Here is a 19,600-nt window from a genome sequence, read left to right on the forward strand (position 1 = left end):
TGATTGGCCGTGATTCACGGCCCGTAACCCTAAACAAACCAATCAAACCAACGATGGCAACGAGTATTACCCAATCAGGGGCAGAATAGGACGCGTCTCCACACAATACGGGTGGGGTGATTTGCATGGGATGCTGTATAATGTGGACCTATGTAAAATACGGGACAAATTGCGTCCCTTATTGATTTGATACGTGACGCGTCATTTTGCCTGTAAATACGGGACGATTCCGTATTTCACGGGAGGGGTGGCAACCCTAACCACCTCTTCAACAGTGGGAAGGTTTGATTACGTATAAATCACAACGCGAGGTGCCTTTTCTGAGATCTATAAACCAGTGGTGTAGTCGGGGCCATACGCACGTATACGGCGTATGCTTACTTTTTCCCCAGGGCTGTTTGCGTATAACGACTTCTATGGCTTAATATTAGCGTATACCCTCGGTATACCCACTTGTACAGTCAAATAACTTCACTGTAATACACTGTACTGTCACCAAATTCAGCTCACACATCACTTATAGTTATGCTACAACACTTATTTGGGAGAATTGTCTTTTTGTATCATTTTTATGATTTTTCATAATAAAAAAAAACAATAACTTCACTGTAATACACTGTACTGTCACCGAATTCAGCTCACACATCACTGATGTCCTGATAGTTATACTACAACACTTATTTTGAGAAACCTTGCTTTTTGATTATTTTTATTGTTTGCATTATAAACAATATACAACAATATACATTTCACTGTGATGCAAACTTCAATGTGTAAATCAGCTTTTGTCAAACATATGTGATCCTGCTGCTTATATAAGAGCTATTACAGATATTGTTAAACTCTGTGGTCTCTTTACTTGCTTTAGCTCAATGCACAATGCACAATACCAAGGGATATATCTGCTCGGTATTTGTGCTTCTGTCATCTTAAGGCATTTTATGTGGAACCATTTTGTGCAGGTTCCACACTGAATCTATAAGGGAGAAATATGTAAATTCTATTTATAAAATATTTGCTTTAGGAATCCTGTAATGCATAAATATATTGAAATATTTAATTACTTTAAATTTATCCATACACTCCCTGACAAAAGTCTTGTTGCCTATCTAAGTTGTAGGAACAACAGATAATAACTTTACTTCTAGTTGATCATTTGGAATCAGAAGTGGCTTATATGAAAGGCAAAGGTCTCTAGATTAAGCTTATTTTACCAAAATAAAATCTTATCATGCCTTGATTTTTAATTATTTAATTAGGATAGAAAGGTGGAGGCTGAAGTATGAGAAGGAGCACCATCCTGCTGAAGAATTTGCCCTCTCCTGTGGTATGTAATGGGCAGCAAGAATGTCTTGATACCTCAGGCTTTTGATGTTGCCATCCACTCTGCTGATCTCCCGCACGCCCCCATACTGAATGTAACCCCAAACAATTATTTTTCCTCCACTGAACTTGACTGTTTTCTGTGTGAATCTTGGGTCCATGCGGGTTCCAACAGGTCTTCTGCAGTATTTGCGATGATTGGGATACAGTTCAATAGACGATTCATCAAAAAATCAACCTTATGCCACTTTTCCACAGTCCATGTTACAATAGATAGAAAAAATGTTTGGAACATACTGTAACTGAACAAACAATGCGTAATTGAATGTCAAAATAGTTTTTATATAAGTGTATGAGTGCATTATGGTAGAGCTTTACGTTAGCATCGCAAAGGTTGTGGATTCGATTCACAGGGAACACAGATACTGAAAAAATGTATGTAACTCAAATGCACTGTGAGTTTCTTTGGATAAAAGTGTCTGTTAAAGGCATTAATGTTAATGTCATGCATGTAAATGACATGCATGTAAATGCAAACATTGACTTCTGTGTGTTGTTTTTGCTTTTCTTGTTTTGGTAGCGTGGCAGGGAACAGGGGGTTTATGAGGTGGGCAGGGGTAGTAGTATACCACTTTTTTTTGAGGACCACACCACTGCTACAGTCCAAATATATTTTTGATATCTATGGACTGAAATCTGCTTGATTAAAATATAATTTTAGTATTGGAAAATGTAAAAGTCAGCTACTAGATAAAAGATGATTAATACAAATGTAAAGCTTGGAAATGTAATAAAATGGACCTTTACAGCATTTGACTGATGCCCTTATGAAGAGCAACTCACTTTATCTTATTTTATACAGATGAGCAATTGAGGGTTAAGGGCCTTGCTCAAGGGGCCCAGCATTGGCAGCTTGGTGGACCTGGGATTTGAACTCAAAACTTTCCAATCAGTATTCCAACACCAAAACCACTAGGCTACCACATCATAAATTTATTTTAAATTTATTAGCTTAATTACTCATCTGGGATTGGGGGTTTGATTCCTTCCTCCATCATGTGTGTTTAGAGTTTACATGTTGTCCCTGTGCTTTGTGGGTTTTCCCCAGGTACACTGTTTTCCTCCCTCAGTCCAAAGTCATGCATTGTAGGCTGATTGGTGTTGGTATCTATCTATCATCTATCTATTATAATTACATATATATCTATTATACATAGTGTAAATATATATGCAATTTTTCCCTGAAATCGGTTGCCAGCCTGTCCCTGCCCTGTGTAGGATAAGTGGTTCAGAAAATGGATGGATGGATGGATGGATGGATCTATGTAATGTGTACCATTATTCATTCATTTTCTACCGCTTATCCGAACTACCTCGGGTCACGGGGAGCCTGTGCCTGTGACATCTCAGGTGTCATCGGGCATCAAGGCAGGATACAACCTGGACGGAGTGTGTACCATTATATCTTCTTATTTTGTTATACTATTGTAATAATTTTCAGAAAGTCTTTTTTTTGTTTTCCTTTTTATTGGATACTATGAAGAAGATATTCTTCCTTTATATACTATATATTAAACAGCATAACATATTTTCTCGGTTATTTAGAATATGACATTTTAAATAATGATATATTAATTCTCATGCACCTTCCTTAATCAAAAACAACGCAAACATTTAGGAAAATACACATTAGACCTCGTAAATGGTTACCCACAATATGAACCACTATCAGATTCAAAATATCCCATATTATAGTGCATTGAATGTAAGAGATAATATAACAGTTTATATACAGCAACTAATATTTAACATTATCACATAATCTAAGACATTTAACATGAAAGAAAATATTTTCTTCCTGGGTTTTGTCCCAGCATATGTAGTTCAAGGCTGATTGTATAAATGTAAGCTATCCATGAACCTATTCTGCATATCCTCAACATCTTCAGTGGCTTCAATGGGCACACTGGGGAGACGCATATAAGGTGAATCGGAATTATCATCATAGTGATATGCATAATCATCCTGCTGAGAGTCCCCATAAGCCCCAGCAGTTCTGTGTAAGGGCTCACAGACGTGAAGGAAGGGGCTGCTGGACTGTGAGTGGTGACAGGGGATGCCCTGGAGGAGCAGTCGCTCAGCTCCTGGGCTCAGGCTTGGGCTGGTGGATGGGCTATGGGGCATTAGGCAGGTCTGTTGACAGCTGTTCCTCCTGGTGGGTTTGTGCAGGTCCAGCTTTGCTATTAGGGGCTTGCCAATGTCCACATCTTTCTTCCACTGTACCTGCTCATCTAAAGATGTAAATTCAGCCTGCAGACAGACTGTGAAAACCAGGTTCTCCTGTGGGTTGGAGGGTGGAAAATGCTTTCAGAGTGACCCAGTAAGTGTCCAGAGAATATTTAATAATATAAATATATATTTGGGTGTTTGGATCAGCAACAGTAATATTTCAGTAGTGAAATGAGGTTTATTGGATTAACAGAAAATGCGCAATATGCATCAAAATGAAATTGGACAGGTGCATAAATCTGGGCACCCCAACAGAAAAATCACATCAATATTTAGTAGAGCCTTTTTTTAGCAGAAATAACAGCCTCTAGATGCTTCCTATAGCCTGTAATGAGTGTCTGGATTCTGGATGAATGTATTTTGGACCATTCCTCCTTACAAAACATCTCCAGTACAGTTAGGTTTGATGGTTGCTGAGCATGGACAGCCCGCTTCAAATCACCCCACAGATGTTCAATGATATTCAGGTCTGGGGACTGGGATGGCCATTCCAGAACATTGTACTTGTTCCTCTGCATAAATGCCCGAGTAGATTTTGAGCAATGTTTTGGGTTGTTGTCTTGCTGAAATATCCAGCCCTGGCATAACTTCAACTTTGTGACTGATTCCTCAACATTATTCTCAAGAATCTGCTGATACTGAGTGGAATCCATGCGACCCTCAACTTTAACCAGATTCCCAGTACCGGCACTGGCCACACAGCCCACAGCATGATGAAACCTCCACCAAATTTTACTGTGGGTAGCAAGAGTTTTTCTTGGAATGCTGTGTTCTTTTGCCGCCATGCATAACACCCCTTGTTATGGCCAAATAACTCAATCTTTCTTTCATCACTCCACAGCACTTTATTCCAAAATGAAGCTGGCTTGACCAAATGTGCGTTTGCATACCTCAAGCGACTCCGTTTGTGGCGTGTGTGCAGAAAAGGCTTCTTTCGTATAACTCTCCCATACAGCTTCACCTTGTGCAAAGTGCGCTGAATTGTTGAACAATGCACAGTGACACCATCTGCAACAAGTTGATGTTGTAGGTCTTTGGAGGTGGTCTGTGGGCTGTTTTTGACCGCTCTCACCATCCTTCGCCTTTCCCTCTCCAATAATATACGTGGCCTGCCACTTCTGGCCTTAACAAGAACTGTGCCTGTGGTCTTCCATTTCCTCACTATGTTCTTCACAGTGGACACTGACAGCTTATATCTCTGTGATAACCTTTTGTAGCCTTCCTCTAAACCATAATGCTGAACAATCTTTGTTTTCAGGTCATTTAAGAGTTGTTTTGAGGCCTCCATGTTGCCACTCTTCAGAGGAGAGTCAAAGAGAACAACAACTTGCAATTGGCCACCTTAAATACCTTTTCTCATGATTGGATGCACCTGTGTATGAAGTTCAAGGCGTAATGAGCTCACCAAACCAATTGTGTGTTCCAGTTAATCAGTACTAAGTAGTTACAGGTATTCAAATCAACAAAATGGCAAGGGTGCCCAAATTTATGCACTTTTATGTCTAATGTTGTTTTGATGCATATTGCACATTTTCTGTTAATCCAATAAACCTCATTTCACTACTGAAAAATTACTGTGTCTTTCAGTTATTTGATAGATCAAAATGAAATTGCTGATCCAAACACCCAAATATTTATAAGTGAAAATCATAGAAATTGTCAGGGGTCCTAAACTTTTGCATACAACATACACTGTGTGTGTGTGTATGTGTATGTGTGTGTGTGTGTGTGTGTGTGTGTGTGTGTATATATATAGATATATATATACATATATACATATATATATATATATATATATATATATATATATATATACATATATACGTATATATGTGTATATATATATATATATATATATATATATATATATATATATATATATATATATATATATATATATACATACATATATATATACACACACACACACATTCATTCATTCATTCATCTTCTACCGCTTATCCGAACTATTCTCGGGTCACGGGGAGCCTGTGCCTATCTCAGGCGTCATCGGGCATCAAGGCAGGATACACCCTGGACGGAGTGCCAACCCATCGCAGGGCACACACACACTCTCATTCAGTCAAGCAATCACACAAACTACGGACAATTTTCCAGAGATGCCAATCAACCTACCATGCATGTCTTTGGCACGGGGAGAACATGCGAACTCCACACACACAAGGTGGAGGCGGGAATCGAAACCCCAACCCTGGAGTGTGTGTATGTGTGTGTGTGTGTGTATATATATATAATATATATATATATATATATATATATATATATATATATATACACACACACAGATGTGGGAGTAAGTCACACATGTGCAAGTCACAAGTAAGTCTCAAGTCTTAACCTTCAAGTCTCAAGCAAGTCCGAGTCATTTTTTGTGAGAGTCAAGTCAAGTCAAGTCAAGTCACTGCTTTATGTCAAGCAAGTCAAGTCAAGTCTTAGCTTGAGTCAAGCAAGTCACTGGCAAGTCATACAGATGTTTGATAATTTACCCAAATGTATATATTAAACAAAGTTAAATCTACAGTATTTATGGACTATGAGAGTTTTATTTGCAACAAAAATGATTATATGCATTTATTTTTAAAAGGTGTCCACATACAGGTGAGTTGTAAATACAATAAAAATCTAAAAATGAATAGCTGTATGTGTAAAAAGTACAAAGGTTTCTTTGCAACCAAATGGCATTTTTTGAATAGGCATTCCCTTTTAATGGGACATGAACACATCCTTAAATTAGATCCTTCCTTTTTAACAACAGAATAACAACAACAATCAATCACGTCAACCAAAAAACGTAAATCATTGAATCCCACAAACCTTGAAGTTATTTAACTATTGGAGAGAGAGAGAGAGAGAGAGAGATGATTGGAGTGTAATTTATTAATTAAAGGGATAGTTCACCTAAAAATGAAAATTCTGTCATCATTTTCTCACCCTCATGATGTTACAAACCTGTATAGATTTCTTTGTTTTGATGAACACGGAGGAAGATATTTTGAGGAATGTTTGTAACCAAACCATTCATGAGCCCCATTCAGTTCCATAGTGAAAAAAAGAATACTATGGAAGTGAATGGGGCTCATGAATGGTTTGGTTACAAACATTCCTCAAAATATCTTCCTCCATGTTCATCAAAACAAAGAAATTTATACAGGTTTGTAACATCATGAGGGTGAGAAAATTATAAAAGATTTTTTTTTTATTTTTGGGTGAAGTATCCCTTTAAATTGACTGTGTGTGCATGTGCATGCGAGACAAGAATATGGCTGTGCTTGCAACTCTGAAGTTTTTTATATTTATATTTATGTTTTTTTATATATATATGTGCATCCCCATAAACAATCCATACGCTTTTCACTCAAAGCCTAACACTGAAGACCAATTATAAGTGCTATTGCAAAAAAGCTGACATTTCCACATAAACAGTGACCAACCATTTACACTACATTGCGCTTGCAAAAAATTAAATTTGATAGAACTTTGTCATTCAATTGTGAGCGATGTGGTCGCATACTGCTGTTCTTTTCTTCTCATCTTGCACAAAATCCCGGTACCTGAACTTAATTATTTTGGGTGTAGCGCATTCCATGTTTCGCCACTGTTAAGGTTTATTAGTTAGTGCGCGTGCTCCCTCTGCTTGCCTGCTGCTTTACGTGGTTAGATTACACTCTTGAGTGTGTTTAAAAACAGATTTAAAAACAAAATGGACAAAAAAGATAAAACAAAAACAAAAAACAAGTTATTTCGAGTCATTTAGTCTGAGTCAAATCTCAAGTCATGAATGTCAAGTCAAAGTCAAGTCGAGTCTTTTTTTAATATTTGTCAAGAAAGTCTCAAGTCTCAAACTTGTGACTTAAGTCCGACTCGAGTGAAGTCATATGACTCAAGTCCCCCATCTCTGTATATATATATATATATATATATATATATATATATATATATATATATATATATATATATACATAGTTCTCCCACTTGGAAATCATGGAGGGGTCTGAAATTGTCATCGTAGGTGCATGTCCACTGTGAGAGACATAATCTAAAAAAAAAATCCAGAAATCACAATATATGATTTTTTAACTATTTATTTGTATGATACAGCTGCAAATAAGTATTTGAACACCTGTCTATTAGCTAGAATTCTGACCCTCAAAGACCTGTTAGTCTGCCTTTAAAATGTCCACCTCGACTCTATTTATTATCCTAAATTAGATGCATCTGTTTGAGGTCGTTAGCTGCATAAAGACACCTGTCCACCCCATACAATCAGTAAGAATCCAACTACTAACATGGCCAAGACCAAAGAGCTGTCCAAAGACACTAGAGACAAAATTGTACACCTCCACAAGGCTGGAAAGGGCTACGGGGAAATTGCCAAGCAGCTTGGTGAAAAAAGGTGCACTGTTGGAGCAATCAATAGAAAATGGAAGAATCTAAACATGCAAGATCTCACCTCGTGGGGTCTCAATGATCCTAAAAAAGGTGAGAAATCAGCCCAGAACTACACAGGAGGAGCTGGTCAATGACCTGAAAAGAGCTGGGACCACCGTTTCCAAGGTTACTGTTGGTAATACACTAAGACGTCATGGTTTGAAATCATACATGGCACGGAAGGTTCCCCTGCTTAAACCAGCACATGTCCAGGACCGTCTTAAGTATGCCAATGACCATTTGGATGATCCAGATGAGTCATGGGAGAAAGTCATGTGGTCAGATGAGACCAAAATAGAACTTTTTGGTCATAATTCCACTAAACGTGTTTGGAGGAAGAAGAATGATGAGTACCATCCCAAGAACACCATCCCTACTGTGAAGCATGGGGGTGGTAGCATCATGCATTGGGGTGTTTTTCTGCACATGGGACAGGGCGACTGCACTGTATTAAGGAGAGGATGACCGGGGCCATGTATTGCGAGATTTTGGGGAACAACCTCCTTCCCTCAGTTAGAGCATTGAAGATGGGTCGAGGCTGGGTCTTCCAACATGACAATGACCTGAAGCACACAGCCAGGATAACCAAGGAGTGTCTCTGTAAGAAGCATATCAAGGTTCTGGCGTGGCCTAGCCAGTCTCCAGACCTAAACCCAATAGAGAATCTTTGGAGGGAGCTCAAACTCCGTGTTTCTCAGCAACAGGCCTGAAATCTGACTGATTTAAAGAAGATCTGTGTGGAGGAGTGGGCCAAAATCCCTCCTGCAGTGTGTGCAAACCTGGTGAAAAACTACAGGAAACGTTTGACCTCTGTAATTGCAAACAAAGGCTACTGTACCAAATATTAACATTGATTTTCTCAGGTGTTCAAATACTTATTTGCAGCTGTATCATACAAATAAATAGTTAAAAAATCAAACATTGTGATTTCTGGATTTTTTTTTTTAGATTATGTCTCTCACAGTGGACATGACGATGACAATGGCACCTACGATGACAATTTCAGACCCCTCCATGATTTCTAAGTGGGAGAACTTGCAAAATAGCAGGGTGTTCAAATACTTATTTTCCTCACTGTATACACATACATACACACACAGTGGTGTGAAAAAGTGTTTGCTTCCTTCCTGTTTTTTCTTTTTGCACGTTTGTCACACTTTAATGACTGAGATCATCAAACAAATTTTAAATATTAGTCAAAGATAACACAAGTAAACACAACATGCAGTTTTTAAATGAAGGTTTTAATTATTAAGGGAAAACAAAATCCAAACCTACATGGCCCTGTGTGATTTTGTTTTCCCTTAAAAATAAAAACCCTCAAACTTCAATTTGTCTGATGATCTGAAACATTAAATTGTGAAAAACATGCAAAAAAAAAAATAATCAGGAAGCGGGCAAACACTTTTTCACACCACATATATATTCATTCATTCATTCATTTTCTACCGCTTATCCGAACTACCTCGGGTCACGGGGAGCCTGTGCCTATCTCAGGCGTCATCGGGCATCAAGGCAGGATACACCCTGGACGGAGTGCCAACCCATCACAGGGCACACACACACACTCATTCACTCATGCAATCACACACTACGGACAATTTTCCAGAGATACCAATCAACCTACCATGCATGTCTTTGGACCGGGGGAGGAAACCGGAGTACCCGGAGGAAACCCCCGAGGCACGTGGAGAACATGCAAACTCCATACACACAAGGCGGAGGCGGGAATCGAACCCCCAACCCTGGAGGTGTGAGGCGAACGTGCTAACCACTAAGCCACCGTGCCCCCCCCACATATATATATTAAGATATATAACTAGGAATCTGATTTCAAGCCCAAATCGAATGAGTCGTACCTTAAGCTTCTGTAGAGAACGGAGTCTGGTATAAAGGCAGTGCTGGGGAAGGCTGTTTGAGAGCAAGTAACTTCCTGTTTCCTCTGGGGTTTCTTTATTCATCATCTTTGGGTCAAGGTCCTGCAGGAACAGATACAAATGCTTCACAGATTTCTGCTACAACTAAAGACATTCGGAAGATTATCTTGTGCTTACTGAAAGGTCGATGAGGTGAGCTTGACATGAGGACATCTCCTCTGGCTTCTTTACAATGTTGGTGTAGATGACCAGCACGTTGGAGAACTCGGCTGCAAATCCCATCTTTAGCTGAACGCCACATTCAAAGTCCAAAGTCATGCTTTCTGGTAGCTCTGGAGCACAATAAAAACAAACAGATTTCACAGATATACGTAATATTTTTTTCTGAAAGCATATCCACCATAGAGAAATCACCTCTTTACTATTACAGCACAGTGTATGTATGTATGTATGTGTCTGAGTGTGTGTGTGTGTGTGTGTGTGTAACAATTTACCATGCGCTTTAGCCCAGAGGAGGCTGTGAGCTTGGACCAGATCTGAACACTCTACATGCAGGATGGGGTCAGTTAGTGAGCGTCTTTCTGACAGGCTGCTGCGGATCTCAAGAGCCTGCTTCCCCTTAGTAGGATCAAACTGGCCCATGTCTATAACACAACCCAACAGAACATAACGAGCCACACTGGAATGTGGTACTGTAGGTATGACTACCAGTAACACAGATATCAAAACAAAATTATATTCTTATTCAATATTACCTATGTTATCAAGGTCTTTTGCTTCAATTAATGATTTCTGTGACAATTTTTTTCATAAACCAGTCCTGGTTATCATATTGATGTCAGAAAGGTCAGAAAGGACTAATTTATAGGTGAAAAGTCAAATATCAGTGATGCCAGGCATGGCCAGAAGCCCAAGGAAGCAAAGTTATTGATGCTCTCAGGCAGAGAGGAATGGCTTACTCTCTCCCCATCAATCACAGTCATACCAGCCAATCCTGTGTGTCTGTGAACTCATGCATGTGAAAGTGGGTGAAATGAGAATGTTTTTTTCCTCTGAGAATGCAATGCCACATTGCAATGAGCAGCAGTTAGATTGCTCAACGTGTATTAATGGGTGGAATGACTAAGCTAGAGAAAAACTAGGCATGACTAAATTAGAGAAAAAATCGGGATTAATTAAAACACATTATTTAAGAGAGCAATTATTTAGGCCTCCTGGTGGTCCAGCAGCAGGATCCCACACTCTCTCCCATGTAGGGAAATAACCAAGCCACTGAAGAGTTAACTCTCATGGCTGGTTCCAAGCCCGGAGAAAATGGGAGTGTTGTGTCAGGAAGGGCATCCGGCGTAAAACCTGTGCCAAACCTAATATACAGACCACGAAATCCAATGTGACCTCAAACAGGGAGCAGCCGAAAGAAAAAAAAGATTTTAAGGAGGCATTTATTTGACATTTATGATAGGAGTTTCCAGTGTCAGTGCTGAACCATTGAGTTACTCAACATTGAAAGTTCTTCAGGACAGAGACTTTGTGTTTTCTAGTTTCTCAGTAAACATCTTACTAAGAGGCTGATAAGGGAACAACTATTTATAGCACTTATAGCTGTTATAATGTGAACCAACTTGTACAGTGAACCAACTTGTCTCATTGATGTTCACCAACATTAAATTATAACAATAAATTGTTAAAACATATAATATGTCATTCACTAATAAATAAACTAAAAACAAGCAAATTGCTGTGGGAAGTATCACAGTACCTGGATGTTGACTGGCTCACATTATCATGTTTAATTTCTGTCATAATGCATCAATTCCAAATGAATGGTTATTTACTGCGGTGTAATTGTACAGTATAAGATCTCCACACCTTCTGCCACTCTGTCCAGGAGCACAGTAATTTTTTCATCTTCCAGAAGGCGCTCTTTTAGAAACTTGATGAAGACACCATTGGTGAATCCACTGGAACTTAACTCAAAAGCTTCTGCATCTTGACAGCTTCAAGAGTAAGATATTAAGACATTTAGATTTTCTGGACTCAATTCTCTGCATTTAAGTATTAAATCGTCATGGAAATGACAATAAATGACAAATCGCTGGGTACTTACGTAGCATAACCAAACACGATGTTAGCTGTGACTTTGAGTGTAACATTTGGCATGTCCTTATCATGAAAGTTTCTGTATGGACATTTACAGCATTAATAACAGAAAGATTAAACCTTATTAGCGAAGACAGACAAAATATGAAATGCAGTATTAAAGAATGATTTAATTAAGGTATTGAATCACATTTGGATTAGATGTAACCAACTACTTTATAGTCACTTTATAGTTATATTTATTAATTAATATTTGTAGATGCTTCATAAACATGTTTCTACACAATACAACAAATTACAACTTACCTTTTCCTGCACATATCGAGAAGGAAGACATTAAGGCCAGTCTCTTTTTCCTGCATCAGTTTCAGAATGCTTTGCACACACAAGCAGTTTGCTGATCGGTACGGGTTTGGGGCATCAACCGGCACCATGAAGCTATTTCCAAAGTTCTCATACCCGTGTCCAGCATAGTACAACAAGCCTGTAAAACGGAACTTAGTGTTGTCCTTCAGTGTACTAAAATAATGGAGAGCTGCAAAACTATATCTTGGTTTAACCCCAGACTCATCAGACAGTCAAACATGTTTTACAAAAATGAGGCTGCAGTACCGTAAACGCCTTTGTGCAGCAGGGAGAGAAACTCGTCTACAGCGTTACGCATCTCTGACTCAGTCAGGTCCAGCAGTGAGACCACTTTAAAGTTGAGCTGGCGAAGCAGGTTGGTGAGGTCGTACACATCCACCATGGGCGCTTTCAGCTTAGGGTGGTTCTGATAAGACATGTTCCCTATCAGCAAGGCCACTTTGTCTGTGGCTGTGACAAAAAACAAAAGGTGTTCAAATTGTGCCAGGAAGCATTGGTGTCATAACTGGCATTATTACAGGTTCCATGACTATGACCCCCCCCCCCCCCCCCGCTTTTTTTTATTAATTAAAAAAAAAACTGTATTCTTTATAAAAAAAAAAAAAAAATCATTTGTTTTGAAATATCTCAGAAAAAGGTTTGTTCCTTTTAAAACAACTAGAAACAGTCATCCCCTCAACAGCTTCTATTTTAATTAATTTTCTTAAATGGCACAATTTTAATGTCATTCTATATTTTTTATGCTTTCAGTTTATATGGACCTAAGGATTTCACCGTATAGATATCTATCAATTAGCTGTTACTACAGAAATGATAACATCTAATTAGCGTCAAGCATTCAACAGTGCAGTTTTATATTTAATACCTTTCATTATTGAATGGAATATTATTTTATGTTAAAAAGAACAAATGAACATTTTGGGTTTTTTATATTCTATTGTATATTTTTGTAAATTCTCAGGAAAATTTACTTTAAACTTTTAGGAATTAATTTCATTCACAAATAAACTGCTACATTAAAACGGGGACTGAATTCCTTTGCTACTCACCATAAGGTTTCTCAAGGCTGTTATCTGAAAATTAAACCCGGAAAAATACAATTAGGTAAAAATAATTCACTATGCTTGAAGGCAGGTTTTGAGGGACCAGACTAGTATTGTAGAAGTGAAAAAACTTACACTGTCCGATGGCTATGAAATCATCTGTTAAAAAAAGGAAGAAATAAATTGAAATAGCTCAATATAACCTGACACCAATGAGAGAAGCAAAGCAGGAAATAAGAATAATTAACAGCCCCCATCAGAAATCATAGGCATTTCAAAGACATGCAAATCTGATTTCTTGTTTCATTAATTTGCTCATTTCATTAATTAAAGGCTTTTCATGGCCAGGAACAGGAAAGTATGAGCTAGGCAAAAACAACTCAATGAATGACAAAGCGGTATTCAGAGTTTTCCTGCTTTCTTATCTCCTTTAAGAAAAAAATATATAAATAATGGAAATGTTGCACACTCTTAGAAAAAAGAATTCTTTCTTCTTTTTCTGGGTAGCCTAGGATTCATGATAAAGGTCTAATGCTGGAGAAACACTCTTTTGTACTCTTCTTTCAGGGTTTCCACAGAGGGACAAATCACAAAATGCTTAAAACAGCTAGAGTTGGGTTTTTCCAAGAGTGTGGCATGTGCATGCACTGAAAGTATGAACACATTAAGAGACTAGAAGAACCCAAAGGTGATAGAACCATATTTCAGGTTTAGTATGCATGCATGCACACAAATGACTCTTCCTCACCACTATATCCTGTTTTTTGAACAGACGCTCCGCTTCATAGTGAGGTCTTTAATTGTTGCTACCTTCATCCCACCAGTTAGCAGAAGAATATGAAAAGAGTGTTGAAGAGAGTATTGAAAACAAAGTATGAATATCATGTTCAGCATGCACAGAGTATGAGATGATTAGAACTGGTTTCATAAACGTCCAAGATCAAGACTGCGTGAATTAAGTAAATGGCCAAAATCACCAGAAAGCGAGAAAGGAAGAACATTATGTCTTACTGAATACCTTCAGAACACTCCGTTGCCCCTGTAAACTGGAAGGCTGTCTTCGGCCCTTTTACTTCGGAATAAAAGCAATTACTTGAAGACTAAACTATTGGATTGTTTTTAAAGGTATGCTATAATAAACCCTGAATAGCTTTATAAATCACTTGCAATAAGACTGATGGGTGTTTGTCATCATCTCACCTATAAGGATGTCTACTTCATTACTCCAGGTCCGCTCATTGTTGCAAGAGATTTCACAGCGATATCTTCCCTGGTGCTCCAACATCAAATATGGGATCTAATCCAACAAACAAGAATTTGACTTCAAGTACTTATTTATTACAGCAGACCCTTTACCTGAAAAACAATAGTGACTCTATTTATACAATAATGCAGAAGCTGCATTTTACTGCATATAATATGTAGCCCAGCAAATTCGCTTCATAGCCACATAGTTTCAATATAGCCAGACACAAACATTTGTATAGAAATCCTAAGTGTATGTGCATGCTCTTTACTCGTCTCTTACGCTGAGTTTCCTCTTGGTGGCATTCTTTAAAGGAGCCCCATTTCTGTACCACTGGTAGCATGGCAGTGGTTTTCCCACAGCTCCACATTCCAGATACAGAACATCTCCTACCAGTAAAGACTGAGGCTTGGGCTGTATCACCACTCTCAGTCTTCCCTCAGAAGGAATAGACATTAACCCTTGAATAAAAAGAAACTCATAAATTACTATACAAACATAAAATTATGTATTTACTTTTTTGGGTCAGATTACAATGTGACATTTTATAAGCTTGTGGTAAGTAAATTCTTTGATGACAAATTTGTAAAGTTATACAATTTAATACATTAAATAACTATCATACTAGAACATATGCAAATATAAAAAAAAGTTAAAGAACAGACTAGTGGGAAACACTTTCCTGATGCTAGGGTCGAAATAACTAAAAAACAGGTTGCTCTTTGTGATATCTGCCATCTATACGTGCAAGGTGACATTCTATTTCAACACTTCCAACACTTTCAACACAAATGTCAGCAGAAAAACACACAGTCTCACAGGCTGATGAGCTACAAGCACAGACTAATGTATAGAATTTCAATATATCTAGATATTTTTATAAAAAGCTAGAATTGATCACATTTTGTGTGTGCTTCAGAAATCACACGCTGTGTGTGACAGTACTTCTGAACTCCATACAGTACCTACTGTACTATCCACATATTCTGTGTAGGCAATTAATCTAGCTAATAAGCTAGCTAAAAGTGAATTCTTCATACTGAAGCATACGTACCGTATGTTGGCCTGACATCCAGCACATCAACTTGAACCCAGCGGCTAAACTCAAAGTAGTCACCACAGCTCACCCTGCAGATGTAGAAGCCACCGTCTGTCAGCTGGACAGAACTCAGCACAAGGTCAGAAGAGAAGCCACCAGGAATCTGAAGAAATTAAACACAAAAAAAAAAAAAAAACAACAATACTGACTGCAAATTTATAAGAATATATCTAAAGGTAGCCAAGTGATATGAACATCCAATATAATCAAATTCATTCAATACAAATATTAATATTGTACTTGATTATAATTGACTCTTAACTATACAAATACATATTTTTACTTTGCTTTACACTTGTCGGGTTTGGTTTTGTATTAGATACAAACAGAAACAGAAAAGCACCTCAGAATGCAAAACATGACAAACTTTGAAGTGGATGGACTACAACAGCAGAATTAATCTCAATTTCTGCAGAAGCACACAGATAGTAAAGTCAAAATTTGGTGCCACCAGCATGAATCCATGGACCCAACCTGCCTTGGAATGTATACTTGGCCAATTGTGGGACTTGGTTAATACCAATCAATCATCATTTGAATGCCACAGCCTACTTAAGTATTGTTATTGAGCATGTGCACCCCTTCATGGCCACAATTTACAGCCTGTCATATACTTGCCATGTCCAACTCAGATTAGTTCTTATTTAATCCGACATATGGATGTTGATACTGCCAAATATCTCCTCTAGTAACATACCTCTTCTTTTGCTTTGAACCACTGGTACTGCATGGAGGAGCTTGAGGTGGCAGCAGCATAGCAGCTGAGACGAACACTGTGTCCAACTATCACCGCCACGGACTGTGGCTGGATGAGGATTTGTATCCCTGTTGGCATCCATTAAAATTATTAAAGGCTGAACAGACTGATGTTAATTCCAATAATCATTTCCATTTTACAGTAATGTTCTACAGTTAATAAGGGTTAGATTTACAATGTGAATGTGTTTTTTAAAACTACTTAAAAACTCTTCATGATAATGTGAATGGTTGATTCAATTTACAGTCATTTGAACTGTACTGTGAGGTTTAAATGGGGAAATTGTTCTTTTTTTTTTAATAATAATATATCCACACAATGGGCTGAGCCAGTTAGGTGAGATAACCAAAGTTCTCTCTCTCCCTCTTTTTCTCTCTGGGTCTTTACTGTGTTATCCACATATATTTAAAAACAAACTATTTTAAATCTAGGATGTGGTAGCATAGTGGATAAGGTGTTTGATTACTGATCAGAATGTCATAAGGTGTTTGATCAGAATGTCATGAGTTCAAATCCCAGGTCAACCAAGCTGCCACTGCTGGAAATGTGTATCATGTTTAGAGTTGTAGTTTTCCCTCTTTTCCGATTAGTTTCTGATCATTTTGTTCTCTAAAACCAACACGTTAAACCTCCACTAATGGTGGTCTTTTAGGGTTTGGGTTTTACATTTATTTCTGTCTTGTTTATTAAGCAAGGTCCTTAACCCTCAATTGCTCACTTGTATAAATCGAAAGAAAATGTGAGTTCCTCTGGATAAGAGTGTTTGCTAAATGCCATTAATTGTAAATTATTCATTCATCCATTCATCTTCTACCGCTTATCCAAACTACCTCGGGTCACGGGGAGCCTGTGCGTCATAGGGCGTCATAGGGCATCAAGGCAGGATACACCCTGGACGGAGTGCCAACCCATCGCAGGGCACACACACACTCATTCGCTCACGCAATCACACACTAGGGACAATAATGTAAATTATACCTGACTTATCTTGTATCCAAGCACCCAAAACAAGCTTATAGCTGGTGTGGGAAAATAGCAATCACCTTTGTGTGTGTGTGTGTCACATCCAGGGTGTTGTATTATCACCTTATGCACAGAGTTCCCTATAGGCCCTGGAAAATCCTCACACCTTATTTAAGATAAATAAGTGAACAATGGACTGGGAGAATGTACCTGATTTAAGACACTGCAGAGCTTCAGTGTGTCCCATCATTTTTAGGAACTCCATCAGGTCTCCAACTGTGCAGCCTTGTTCCCCCATGAGTCTCAGCAAACTGCGTGCTGGGCTTCCCTCCGCCTCCAACACCTTCAGCGAGCACATCTGCATGTTTCCCAAACTGAGAGAGAAACAGATGGAGTAACAATGGGTACTGACTGAAGATCCTGTTTAACTCTGTGTTGCAGTGATCCTGGTCTTTACCTGACTTTGAAACGCCGGCCACTGTTTACAGTCTCCCCGAGTTTTCTCCATCCTTTATTGTTTGCTTTATCAAGAAACTCGACGAGTCTTTTTAACACGGATTCTTTTAGAAAATTTATGTTCATTGAGCTGTCATAATAATCCTGGGACATCTTGTTCATTTAGAACCTAATATGATTTGGCAAAAAAATTAATAAATAAATAAAAAATAAAAAAGATAAACACTTAGGTCTTTAGAGCTAGAAAGTTTCCACTTAACTAAGAACGGAAACGTCTCGGTGTAGAGATATAAACAAGGCAGAAATAAATGTAAAACAGACACTAAACCCAAACCCTAAAAGACCACCCATTAGAGGAGGTTTAAGGAGTTGGTTTTAGAGAATAAAATGATCAGAAATTAATCAGAAAGAGGGTAAACTACAACCCTAAACCTGATACACATTTCCAGGTGAAGGTGAAACACTGCTGTTTTCTTTGGGGGAAATCCACTCAGAACAATCCCAAATTCATCACTATGTGCTATAAAGGTGCACTAGGTAGGCTGCAGAAACCATGAATCCACACCCTTCGTAGTGCACTTGCATAGAAAATAAACAACAGTTTGTAATGGAGCCTCTGTGTGGGTGTTCATTTTTCACTTCCTGATCTTTTGCTCTCAGACGGAGCTGCATCACTAGTCAAGACGCAGAATCCACTCAACACTACATGCAAAGCATAAGGACCAAAAGCATGATGTGTTTTAAAGTATTTAATGTTTTAATGCATGCTTTATATTTAGCACAGTGGAGCACTTATATAACTTATTTATGTCTATAAGCTATTTCTCATAATAATGACTTTTTCTTCCTGCCTCTACATCATTCCCCTGTTGTAAACACCAGCTTGTTCTGAAATTCAATCTTAGTTTTCACAAGTCCACACATTTCATCTTACTTTTTGGTACTTTTGGTACTCTGGGTACTTTTGGTAGATAAAATAGGGCAACTACTTTGTTCACACGTGATCATTTTAAACCAATCAAATAGAGACAGATTTATTTTAGCTTTCATTCACTATATTAAATGAAACATGCATACAATGAATAGAATTTGTTTTTTTTAAAAGAAGATTCTCGAGTTAAAAGGGATTGCAATTGATTTCTGGAGCCTTTGATACCACAGATTTCAAGGGAGAAAAAGGAAATATAAGGAGTTTGTGGCATTTGATTCACTGTCAAGCAATTAGAATTAATGCCACATAATACAGTATAGTAAATTACATCATAAATACAAGTATTCGGTATGAATGTATTTAGCCTAATGGTGTATTTAATCACTGGCCTCCAGCTTTAGCCAGCTAGTAGGATTTTCTAAATGCATTAATAGGCTAAAACGTAAATTTTGCAATAAGAGTGGCTAATTAATAGCTTATTATGCTGTTATTTATTCACTGGTTACTCATAATTAATATGTTAAGTTTTAATTAATATAGCCCATATCTCATATAGCCCACTGATTAACTAATGTGTATATTTTCCCATATAAACGAGTAACACAATTCGCTAGTACATGTACTTTACTCTTGGATATTAAACGTGCTAGTAAATATACAGTACAGTGATTTATTTATTCTGAGATTGCATTAATTAACCA

General features: G+C 37.9%; 1 protein-coding gene across 2 annotated transcripts; it reads right to left on the minus strand.

The window, feature by feature from the left end:
- Positions 1-2,894: 2,894 nt before the first annotated feature.
- malt1 (MALT paracaspase 1) lies at positions 2,895-18,448 on the minus strand. 2 transcript variants are annotated; one of them, XM_060883102.1, is made up of 17 exons: positions 17,970-18,448; positions 17,723-17,886; positions 16,490-16,617; positions 15,748-15,895; positions 14,976-15,154; positions 14,648-14,744; positions 14,466-14,519; positions 13,583-13,606; positions 13,454-13,477; positions 12,651-12,854; positions 12,345-12,522; positions 12,046-12,117; positions 11,808-11,935; positions 10,433-10,582; positions 10,116-10,270; positions 9,921-10,040; positions 2,895-3,663 (listed from the first exon to the last, which is right to left on the minus strand). In XM_060883102.1, the coding sequence occupies exons 1-17, from the start codon at positions 18,128-18,130 to the stop codon at positions 3,208-3,210; spliced, it is 2,442 nt and encodes an 813-aa protein (XP_060739085.1). In that variant the 5' UTR covers positions 18,131-18,448; the 3' UTR covers positions 2,895-3,207. The 2 variants fall into 2 exon arrangements, with proteins under 2 accessions (XP_060739085.1, XP_060739086.1); XM_060883103.1 differs by lacking the exon at positions 14,466-14,519.
- Positions 18,449-19,600: the final 1,152 nt, after the last annotated feature.

The sequence above is a fragment of the Tachysurus vachellii genome, chromosome 12 (genome assembly GCF_030014155.1).
Source record: "Tachysurus vachellii isolate PV-2020 chromosome 12, HZAU_Pvac_v1, whole genome shotgun sequence".
Lineage (NCBI taxonomy): Eukaryota > Metazoa > Chordata > Actinopteri > Siluriformes > Bagridae > Tachysurus > Tachysurus vachellii.

Coding starts and splice junctions, on each gene's coding strand:
- malt1 (XM_060883102.1), bottom strand. CDS start 18,130: ATGAACAAGATGTCCCAGGATTATTATGACAGCTCAATGAACATAAAT. Junction 14,745..14,975: donor CCACCAAGAGGAAACTCAGC/GTAAGAGACGAG, acceptor TTGTTGGATTAG/ATCCCATATTTGATGTTGGA. Junction 13,607..14,465: donor GGCAACGGAGTGTTCTGAAG/GTATTCAGTAAG, acceptor TTTTTTTAACAG/ATGATTTCATAGCCATCGGA.